The sequence below is a fragment of the Gekko japonicus genome, unplaced genomic scaffold (genome assembly GCF_001447785.1).
Source record: "Gekko japonicus isolate JY-2015 unplaced genomic scaffold, Gekko_japonicus_V1.1 scaffold1887, whole genome shotgun sequence".
Taxonomy (NCBI): Eukaryota; Metazoa; Chordata; class Lepidosauria; order Squamata; family Gekkonidae; genus Gekko; species Gekko japonicus.
In genome coordinates, this window is record NW_015175417.1 from 44,502 (window position 1) to 56,691 (window position 12,190).

At 39.8% G+C, this 12,190-nt stretch overlaps 1 protein-coding gene across 1 annotated transcript in view; it reads right to left on the reverse strand.

Moving 5' to 3' along the window:
- Positions 1–745: 745 nt before the first annotated feature.
- Positions 746–12,190, reverse strand: part of BIRC6 (baculoviral IAP repeat containing 6) — a 191,760-nt gene continuing 180,315 nt past the window's right edge. The window contains exons 72-74 of the mRNA XM_015425773.1: positions 9,729–9,917; positions 6,224–6,358; positions 746–1,593 (exon numbers count right to left, since the gene is read on the reverse strand). Coding sequence (XP_015281259.1) covers positions 1,414–1,593; positions 6,224–6,358; positions 9,729–9,917 — 504 coding nt within the window. The 3' untranslated portion in view covers positions 746–1,413. The remainder of the gene's footprint in view (positions 1,594–6,223; positions 6,359–9,728; positions 9,918–12,190) is intronic.

The window sequence follows — 12,190 nt, forward strand, 5'->3', positions numbered from 1 at the left end:
TTGCAGCCAACACCTGGAAGCAATATATGCTGTAACAGCCAGTGTTAGAGGCACAGAAAGAATATTTCAAAACTTGCCAACAAATTAGTGAGCTTCTATTCTGTTTTCAATGCAAATCCACATCCATTTTTCAAGTACTACATAAATGAAATCCCTACTAAATTTACAGACGTTATAAGCCTTTCATTCCTATGCGAGAGGATTCATATGCCTAAATGCTTTGGCTCCACATAGGAAGCAAAGTATTCAAGTTCCCACCACAGCCAGCTGGTACCTGGATATATGTAGAAGAGAAGAGCACTTTATTGGAGTGCAACATCAAACCCATCAAAATTAGTATTTCTAGAGAGTGGAGAGTCTCCAGCTTCTCTTTTTCTTGACCTGATGCTACACAAACTAGGTTAGAAGAAGCCTTAAAATCAGATAAGAAACCGTCAAACTTATTCAATTATATTTGTGTACAACATTTTGTATGCAAGTATCAATGAAAAATCAACTGACATTTCTCTAGGTACAAAACACGTAGTAATCAAACATTCCATATTTTAATTATTATGCATGAATAGTTGTTAGTCATTAGGAAGTGCCAGAAAGTAGCAACTCCCAGTGGAGTTATCTTTAATTTTTAATTGCATCATAAACTCCTTCGTCAAGAAATGCTGCCTCTGTTGTTCTTCTGCAGAAATAACCCAGATGTTAATGGAGAGCTTAGAAAGATGAATTCAGCAGTCCACATTTTGGCTGAGGTAAAACCAGGTGCATTTATTTCATCGGCATTTTAGAATTAGTAAGCATAAAATTAAATATGTTGACTGTAATAAATTCAGTCATACAAGTGCAAGTCTCCAGCTATAATGAATTTATGGCAGATTTTTAAAAAAGGTACCAGTAAATCATAGGAGGGAGCATGTCCATTTGACCTTTATTGAAGTATACAGGAGGTTTTTCTTTAGAAATCAAATATGAGAATGGAGATATGGCCAAACGTAAAATCTATCAAATTCAGTGAAAACTGTCCGACTTTAAATAGTAGCTGTAAGAATGACCAATATATATTCTTTGTTACAACCGCCCTCACTCTACAGGTAAAAAAAAAATAATAAACATTCAGTAAACATTCTTTCCTAAGGTAGTTTCCCTTATATATCAGTGATTTATCCATTCTTGTATACATAACTTTTTTAAACATACCAATCAGTGGTTCTCACAATTGGAAAATAAAAGCACAAAAAAGTTTACACTCTTGTACAGGTAAATAAAAGATCATCTTGAATTAAACTGTATATCCTGAAGGGCATAGTATAGTTTCAATTTCATTACCTATTACATAATTAGCTTCTTAGATACAAATATTGACATATTTGGCTTGTGCTTCAAAGCCTTGTGTGTCTATTAAGTCCATGTCAATGCAGCTCATAATTTGAAGTCACTCGGGAGGTCTTTGCTGCTGCTTGGTTTGACTTGCTCATGCAACAGAGTGTCCTCAGCACTGGTCATGGCACTGCATTTCTCAGCTGGGTCATCAGCATCTGGGTCCAGGCCCTCTGGGCAGGGCAGTTTCTGAAGTTCTTCCCGCAGTTGGGCTGTGTGACGCTGTACACACACAGGAGATAATGCACACATATGAGATAATGGTGAATTATCTTTTTCAACTTTTTTTTTTGCCGGGGGGGGGGGGGGGAAGAGTCATATTTTCATACTTTGTACAGGCAAAATGAAATCCATTTGTAATAACAGCTTTATGGTCTTCACCTGATGGTAACAGCGTGTTTGCTTTTCCCCACTATCTCTGAGGACGAGGAGAAACTGCAGCCTGCAGGAACATTCTTAATTAAGGGAGTAATTCTGTACATATCACAAGGCAAGAGCCAGACTGGGGAACAGAGGGTGTCCTTGGCAAGTTGGCCATGCTGCACACAGAGGTAAATCCATACAAATCACAAATTAGAGTATGTTTTATCCTACTGGATACTCTAGACCTTTCTGCGTTTGGCCTGTATTTCAGCGGGGATATTCTTGGGGAGGTGAGAATGGAAGAAGACAGCTTGAAAGATTCTAATTTCATTTGATTTGCATCTTATAGTCTTCGGGGGAGCATCTTAAACCCTTTGAATTACAACTTAGACTCCAATTAAGTCTCATGGATCAGTTCATATATGTATACAACTCTCTCACTACAACTGAATGTCTGAAATTTCATAGCAAAAATATTATGTGAAGTGATATGAAAGTTCTACTTGTGGTTTGATTTCTAAAAGATAAGAGCTCAGTCACACATGAAAGTCACCACTTGATTCTGCAAATCAAAGATAAATGCACATGTGATCCCAGACTTCTCTTAAAAATGCCAACATTATTCTTGACTGTTTCTTCCACTGTGCAAGTTGACATGGAAGCATTCAGAAGTGTAAAGACAGTTTAAAGCGGTGTGCAGGGTCAAGTTAGAGGGTTGGTGGAGTTTTAAATTTTACACTTTCAAGTACTGTTAACTGAGCAAGTTAAGAAATATAACTAGACTGACAACCGAGGCTAAAACAACACATTGTTACTGACATGACCACTGTCATGTTATATGCACCAGAGATGTGAAGGCTGGGAGGGACAGGCCAGAATCTCCCCCCCATACTCCCCCCCCTCTAGATTTCCTAGTGGGAAAAGGGGGAATTTGGAGGGGAAAGGGTAAATACTTTAGATGTTTTACTTACATTAAAAATCACTATACTACACATTTTGAGTAAGACTATTTAGAAGAAGAAGAGTTGGATTTCTATCCCGCCCTTCACTTTAAGTCTCAGAGTGGCTTACAATCCCCTTCCCTTCCTCTCCCCACAACAGACACCCTGTGAGGTAGGTGGGGCTGAGAGAGTTCTGAGAGACCTGCTCTTGAGAGAACAGCTGGCTGCATGTGGAGGAGTGGGGAATCAAACCCAGTTCTCCAGATTAAGAGTCCACAGCTCTTAACCACTACACCAAACTGGCATTACATCATTAGATAATGATAATTCCTGCGTATACTGTAGACCAGTGTTCCCTCTAAGCTGTGGAGTCTTGTGAGCAAGAATTCTTCTTTGTGAGCTACTGGCATTAAAGTTGTGAGTGGGCGATTTGGCTTCTGCATAAATTAGTTTGATCTGAAGCAATCCTCCCTGAGCTAAGACAAAAATGTGTGAGCCAGAGGCTAAAAAACTGTGAGCTAGCTCACACTAACTCAGCTTAGAGGGAACACTGCTGTAGACATATACAACATAATTTTAAAAAATGTCCTAAAAAACCCCAAAAGACAAAACCAAGTCTAGGGCAGAGCAAGAACCATTCTAGAACACCCACAAGGCAGGAACAATCAGGTTCTCGCTTTTGTTTACTATCTACTTTTTAGTTTACTGTTTTGTCAAAAGCAGCATAAGAAAAAGCAAGTAAATATTGCACTTCCCCCCAGCCCCAGCTTCAAAGTTTCTAGAAATGTTATATTGTTACACTTGATGTATTTGCATCTCAATGTACTGGCTGCTGTTTCTGGGGCAAGGAGACTTGTAAAAGAGAAGTTCTTGGTGGTGGTGGAGAGGCAGGATTACTGCTTTTCCCAGTAGCTATATACTGGTCTGACAACAGTGCATTGCAATATGTTCTGAGAACAATAACTGGCACAACTGTGGAGGGAGGAAGGGAAGTTTCTTGATTTAAAATGTTTTGGACCTTGAGGTTCAGCCAGTACTTTCAGTATGTCTCAGACCAAGCTTTTAAAACCTCCATTTATCACCACCTGCTTTAGTGTACCATTTGTATTCTGGAGGAGCAAGGGATACTCCCAGCTTGGCCCAGAGTCTTGCCTGAGGAGGTAGCAACCCTGATTAAGAAATTAAAGCCCAGGAAAGCCCCTGGGCCGGACCTGGTCACATCTGAAGTCCTTCGCTCTGATATTGGATGGTGGGCCCAATTTCTGACACCTATTTTCACATCGATTAACAACTCAGCCAAAATGCCTAGATCTTGGCATCAATCCATCATTGTCATAATTCATTAAAAAGGGGATAAACCTAGCCAACTATTGACTGATTAGCCTCTTGTCTGTCCTGTGGAAACTGTATGCTTCATACCTGTACCAGAAACTCGGACACTGGATCCAGTCATAACATATTATTGGCATCCAGCAGGCTGGATTTATACACTGGATCTATGTGCAATTCTTTATCATCTGGCAGAAAAATATATGACCTTAAGTGGTTCCCTGTGTGTTGCCTTTATTGACTTATGGACAACTTTGGAATCTGTACCAAGGAATCGGCTATAGACTAAATTGAGAACCACTTCTATTGATCGTTGACTGCTATGGTTAACTGAAAGATTATATAAAAGGTAAAGGTTTCCCTTGCTCAAAGGCTAGTCGAATCCGACTCTAGAGGGCGGTGCTCATCTCCGTTTCCAAACCGAAGAGCCTGCGCTGTACAAAGACGTTTCTGTGGTCATGGGGCTGGCATGACTAAATGCCGAGGTGCACGGAACGCTGTTACCTTCCCACCGAACTGGTACCTATTTATCTACTTGCAATTTCTTGTTTTCGAACTGCTAGGTTGGCAGGAGCTGGGCCAAAGATGGGAGCTCACTCCATCACGTGGCACTAGGGTCTCGAACTGCTGAACTACAGACCTTCCAGTCTGCAACTCAGCATCTTAATCTCTGAGTTACCGTGGCCCTACAAAGATTATATAGGTCCTCCCTATCATGTGTTCATTGTAGTAACACTGGCCATTTGTCAAGACCCTTCCCTCTGTAGAGAGGGGTGTGACAGGGATGTGTTCTGGCTCCCTTACTGTTTATACATGAATAACTTGTATGTAAAGTTAAAATAATCTGACCATCACTCTCCTACACTAACTAATGTTGAAATCCCTGCATTGTTATATAATGATAATACTGTTCTCCTTTCACATACTCCTGTTGGCCGTTAGCAACTGCTGAAATCTTTTTCTCGTTACTGTACTAAGGGAAAACTGGAAATTAACAACAAGTCTAAGGTTATGATTTTTACTAAACAACAGCGACCTCCAATTTATAACTGGGAAATTAACGGGGGGAAACTAGAGCAAGTCAAACAATTTCGATATTTGGGAATACGCTTTCAATAACCTTTCATGAAAACAACACATAGAGAAGGCCCAACAGCTAGCTATTCAAACAATCAAAAAAACCTTTAAAAATATATTCTAAAGGAGGTTAATATGGCATCTTCAGTTTATAACTCTAAGGTGGGAGCCCAGCTGTTATATGGTGCTCCAATTTGGATTCCTGTGTGCCATGATCAACTTGATACTTTTTTTTTTGCTAGATTTCTTTGAAGAATCACGGGAGCCCCATGCTGTGTGGCAGGAACTGTATTGAGAGCTGAAATAGGTGTGTGTTCCCTAGAAGCAAGGGCCTAGGCAGCTGCTTTTGGATTTTGACTCAAGTTAACCTTTGCCTCTTTGGGAACAGGTGGGCTCATTTTACTGAGGATAGATGCCTTTAGAACAACTTGGTAGAAATTAGTAACCTTTCGTTTGGATTGCCTGGGGATTTCCCCAAATGATACCGATAATTTTAGTTTAACCTCTATTAGAAAGTTAATTTTGAGACATCTTTATGCCATAGATGAGTCCAGTACAAGATTCAGGGCCCACAGAGTTTGCTCTTCCCTTTATTTGGGATTGGCATGCTCAAAATATAGCCCAGCTTATTTTGGTTATCTAACGGTTCCTAATTATAGACAAGCCTTTGTGATGGCATGACTTAATTCCAATGGTAGAACTCTCAGGCCGCTTTGAAGGATTCCAATAGCTACAAGATTGTGTAGCTGTGAAACAGGGAGTCTTGGCACTCAGTTACACTGCTTATTGGCCTGCCAACATTTTATGGGTATAGAAGCATGTTTGTTTCTGTTCCTCTGCCCACTGTAAGCTTGGTACAACCAGAAACTTAGCTGTTGCTAAGTTATTTTCTTATGTAATTAAATCTAACAGATAAGATCTGAATAATTCGATGTTTTACCTGTTACAGGTGTGCCCACTGTTGTTATTATTGTTTTGGTTGTTATTATTATTAATGTTCTATTGCTGTTATGCTGAATTGTTAATGTTCAAGACTGTAGTCATAAGAGCAGAGAATTCAAGTACATTTGTATTCAGGCATGCCACAGGTTTTACTGAAGACTACCGTATACTAAGCAAGCAATCCCATCAAGGAACCTCACCTTTAGAGCTGCAGCATGATGAGACATAGTCCTGCCTACCCGTTTGTCACTGCTATACTGTTGTATGTCTGCTATCCACTCTTCACACTGAGCCATGATCTCTACTCTCTTCAAGTAGAAATGTTTATGGATAACCTGTGAGAACAAAGAACAGGTTGGAGAGGAAAAAAGGATCAATCTGTAGCTTTCAAATGACCCAAACTGAGCAGCCTGTACTAACAAACCAACAGAAATGTCACTGTATTATTCTCCTGGCTGCATGAATGAGAAGCATGACACATGCCTTCCTTCTGCAGGCACCAGAGCCTGAATGGGAAATAATTCAATGTTTTTATTTTTAGGACACTGCAACCTTCACCAAGAATATGCTCAGGAAATTATTTTAAATAACTTACTTTATCCTTCCTTTCCTTGTCTCAATCAAAACTCTACTCAATTACAGAACCCTTTCCGTACCCTATGATGCAACCATAGACCCGGGATCCTGAGATCTAGATTCCATAAATATTAATTTACATTGCCCTTTTGTAAACCTCATAAATTGTCCTAAAGGTGGACTAAGTTGTATGGTTTAAGCAACTACCTTCAGTATCTGAAACTCTGTATGCCTGAAGATGTTAAGATACTCCAGTGTTTCTTTAGTAATGAGAAGATATGGAACCTCTGCATTTCTATGATCATATAATCAATCTCATACTGCAGTAACTGCATGCTTTTATGTACCACTGTTTGAAATCTAATAACATGTTTTTAAAATTAATATATTTTGACTGAATAAATGCGGACTGACTTCATAGAATCTAAGTGTCTCCCACTGAAAATAAGCACCTAAACTGTAGAACTTCTGTGTGTAAATAGTAGGGGTACACATCTGGCTCCCTAAATTAAGTCGGTTGATTTCAAGCTATAAAATCAGCTGGCACCCCAGGGCATATCTCTTGTAAGAAAGATGGAAAATATCACATTTGGCTGCAAGTAATGGTTAACTACATGAGGGAAAAACACCCTAATTTCTTTGCTACAATTCCTTCGTTTATGTAGGATCCACTATTGTCATACACGCCAGAAAAGATTTAATTGTGATCCTTCCAAATCATGTGAACAAACTGAGAGAACTGTGAAAGCATGCTGTCTTTTCTGAGACCCACCTTGAATCTGAGGAGTAAAATAAGCTATTGTGTAGGGGGCTGAATTGTCCTTGGGTAAAAACTCAAGTGATTGTCACTTTTAATTAAAAAACAACAAAACACCACATGTAAATGGCATATTCCCCAGAACATCAAAAGCAAATTCTCTGCACAGATTTGAATTGCATTAAAATTGTGGCATTTTGCCAAAATTTTAAAGAAAGAAAAGAACCCTTACATCTAACAAATGCAGGAAAAAACAATACCTATGTATGACACAGGTTCTAGCTAAGGCCACATTGCTACTACTATGGAGCTGCTTTCCCCCCTTTTCTCTCAGAGCAAAATGCTGTAATCGACACACTGTTTTCTTCAATTATTCAAATATTTCAAAAGTTAGTAAAGAACTCAAACTTTCCCCCTTCATACTTGAGTGCAAACAATAGATCAGTCAAGATCTTCAGTAATACTTATATCATATGAATGATCTCCCTCTTTGTACAGTATTATCTACTACAATGATTAAGAACTAAACAGCATTTCAAAGTAATTTCTTGTTTTTAGTACAAAGCTCTACTAATGATCAGTTAATATTTGAGAACTTTAATTTTATATGACTTCATAGTAATAACCTTAAATCAAACTAGCTAACCCACTCAACTTAAACTATATTAAAAATCTCATCTGACCAAGAACATTAAGCTGCTTCACATTCTCCCTGTGCGTCTACCAATTTTAATTACTGACTGGATAAACTGTTACTTTTAACCAGTAAATTTATTATTTGAGGTAAAGCAGATGCTTATGACTGTATATACTGTTATGGGCCAGTGCACTTATTACACTCGAGTCCAAAAGGAGGAAATAACAAGGGAGTGGCAGTGAACACTATGGTCTAATTATTTCTTCAGAAAAAAAGCAAAACTAGAATTCTTGTAGTCCCTCCCCCCACCCACCGCCAGAAAAATCAAGACCCCTTAAATGTAATCTCTGAATACAAGTTTAGAACGCTAATAAAAAATTCAGACATGGGCGGACAGGTACAGATCTGTTCTTAGGACACTTGCTTGGACTAGTATATGGCACACTGCTCCACCTGGTATAACCTGAAGCATAATACTAGCCTATTAATAAAATGTATGGAGAACAGTTGCTGCAGCAGCAGCTAACAAAGGCAGGTTTCTCAGTTTTACATAACTGGTTGAAAAATAGGTCAAAATATATGGGCAACAATATGGCATCTTGGATAAGATTTACAAAACAGGATGTTCAGAAAATTTTCCTGGATATGTCCACATCATTAAAATAAATTAATACTTATTATTCTGATTTCTAAATTAGTTCTGACCAAGATATTACATCTCCTACTGAAAAGCAACCTTAATTTCTGACATGCACATCTTTGTAGTCAATTAGAATCATAGAATTATCAAATAAATTTTATGACAAATATCAGAGCCTCTTGTTTGGCTGCATTATTTGCCAATTTGTAAGCAGCATTAAATACCATAGTGAAAAAAGTACATCACAGTCATGTGACATCTTAATTAAAATGCTGAAATAAAGGAGAATGTAGATGAATTGCCAGTAGTTACATAAACTGTATTTTCTTTTCCTTTTAGATTTTTGTAGCACTGTACATTTCTTTTTAGAAAAGCTTTTCCCCTATGGACATCTACATTTCTAGGAAATAAATCTATACACTGTCATCACATAACAGATGTAACCCATTTATTTATTTAATTGCATTTATACCCCGCACTCCCCGCGAACGGGCTCAGGGCCTGATATATATACACCTGATATATAGAACACATTAGCCATGAAGCTGATCCTACTGTTAGCTACATACCATTTGCCACACAATTAAGTGGTGAGGAGGTCAATGTACCTTCCCCGCATTTCTGACCCTGGGAAAGTTGATTCCCAGGCTTGCGGGACCCATGTGGGTCAGTGGACTGCAGTGAAAAGCCCTTCCTCCCTCTTCCATCACCAGAGCTCTTCTCCCTCTCCTTACTGCAGTGCACAGACTCAGGTCCCTGAAGCTGGGGGATTGACTTTCCCAGGGCCAGAAATGGCTGCTATGAGGATTGGAAATCTGGGAAAATTCGAGATTCGTGCATAAACGCGAATTGCTGAATCGTGCATAAACAATCGCTGAATCCAACCCAATGAAACAACAATACTCTAAAAAGCAGAATGCTCCCATTTCCAAAGTGAAGTACTGAGGGGCTACAGACTTCTACCTAAACTCTATAATAATTTCTGCTGAGTAGTCATAATATACCTTTGCTATCCTCAAGTTCAGTTTAAATCTGAAGTGAATAGAAATTGCTCAGGATGCCTTTATCGTGAAAACCTCTGTACAAAGCACAAACCTCTTTAAAACATGGTGAGGGATTTCTGATTTGTTCGAGCATAGCCCATTTGACGGTTGCTTGCCGTATATTTCCATCATATTCTCTGGAACTCTGCGTGCCACTAGGAGTCCCTCTAGAACGTTCGTATCCTGGCTCATTGAAATAGGGCTCTGCAACTAGTATGAGAGACTGCACTGACACCAACACCTGAGAAGAAAAGTGAGTCAGGAAGTTTGTCAATAATCAAAGGAGCTACACATTACAAAGCACCTGAAGATATCATGAAAGTAAAAAGCACCCTGATTCTCCCCTTAGCGCAGGTGCTGAACTAGTGGCAACGGCATGATGCTGTGTCCAAAAGTAACAGACCTTGGAATAGATCAAGATGGGTAGCCACAGTAGTCTTTCTGTAGCAGTAGAAAGTAGTAAGAGTCCAGTAGCACCTTAAAGACTAAAAAAAATTGTGGCAGGGGATGTGCTTTTGTGAGTCACTGGTACTTGAAGAGAGCAGTGACTCATGAAGGCTCATATCCTTCCACAAATTTTGTTAGTCTTTAAGGTGCTACTGGGCTCTTACTCTTTTCTAGACCTTGGAACGTTATGGTTTTCAGGCAAGTTAAAGAGACACACCAGAATTGCAGAGGGACAGCATGTTTGTCAAAATGGTATAAAAATATGTCAACTCACACAACTATTGTACATGAGAGGTTTTGCTCCCCCCCCCCTTTTTTTGCAAGGACTGCATGTGTGCTTGTGTGGTACAGCAGTCAATAGTCTAGCCTTTACAGAAGTTTTGCGGTTCAAAGTATAGGGAAAATACTACATCCTTTGAATCAGGAGAAGGAAGAAAAAACAACGGAACTGCAGGCAACAACTTATCAGCAATTGTGTACAAAAAAGGCCCTTTGCTCTAAGGGCAGAATTAGACTCTGCAAATGAAATCAAAATTTCAACAAATATCTAAAAGGCAGAAACTTCATTATTTTTCATTTTCTCACTTGCACTGACACCCTTCAGAGAAAATGTTGATAGTATTCATAACGATATACTCCATTTTCAGAGGTAGCAAGACTTCTCCTTGTATGCTGAACTGTGCCCGTGATAAAAATTATACAGCTTTGAAACAGTGGGTGATTTAAATATTTCCAAAGAATTGTACCTGAGTGGTATCATATGTTTAAAACAAATCCCCAGTGCAGCAAGAGCAGATCACAGATTAAGATCAGTTATAGAGAAATTTTCAACCAAAGGGTTTCAACATTACAAAACACTCCTGAAGCCAATTAAGTACAGAATTAAGACCCAAACTTAAGAAGCCTTGCTGGATCAGACCAATGGTCCAACCAGTCCAGCATCCTGTCTCACAGTGGCCAACCAGTTCCTCTGTACAGCCAACAACAGTGCATAGAGGCCAAGGCCTTCCCCCGATGTTGCCTCCTGGCTCTGGGATTCAGAGGATTAGTGTCTCTGAATGTAGAGGTTCCCCTCAGTCACTATGGCTAGTAGCCATTCATAGACTTATCCTCCTTGTATCTATCTAAAGTCCATTTAAAGCTGTTTATTCTTGTGGCTATCACTACATCCTCTGGCAGCAAATTCCAAATTTTAATCACTCTCTGTGCAAAGTAGTATTTCCCTTAGTCTGTCCTGAACCTACTGCCATCAGTTTCATTGGAGGCCCTTGAGTTCTAGTATTTTGGAAGAGGGAGAGAAATTTCTCTCTGTCAACAACCTCCACCCCGTGCATAATTTTATAAACCTCTATCATGTCCGCCCATGGTCATCTCTTTTCTAAACTGAGAAGTCCCAGAGTCTTCAGCCTTTCCTCATAGGGAAGGTGCTCCACATCCCTAATCATCTTGGTTGCCCTCCTTGGTACTTCCCCCAGCTCTGCAGTGTCCTTTTTGAGATACGGCAACCAGAACTGTACAGTCTTCCAAATGAGCAGGCAGCCCTATCTCCCTCCCACCCACCCACCAGCCAACCTACCTTTATCTGCCCCTCTGTCTTAAGCTTTCCCTCTCTCCTCCCCCAGCAGCCCAGTTGTGTGGTGCCACAGTTCCCTGCCCCATCCTCTGCTTCTCAGCCATTCACCAACCTATATTTTATCTGCCTACCATCTTCAGCTATAGCTCAATCCCTTTCCTAATAGTCCCTAATGTAGAGATTGCCTTTTTCAATGATGCAGCACACTGGGTTGACACTTTCATTGAGCTACCCACTACGACCCAACAATCTTTTCCCCTCTGTCTCAGCACGTTCAGACCTCAGTAGCCTATACTTGAAGTTGGGATTTTTTTGGTCCCAATCTGTATCAATTTACACTTACCAGCACTGAACTTCATTTGTCACATTGTTGCCCACTCACCCAGTTTGTGGAGGTCCTCTTGGAGCTCTTCACAGTCAGCCTTGGTTTTCACCATCCTGAATAATTTTGTGTCATCTGCAAACCTGGCCACTACACTACTCACCCCTAGTTC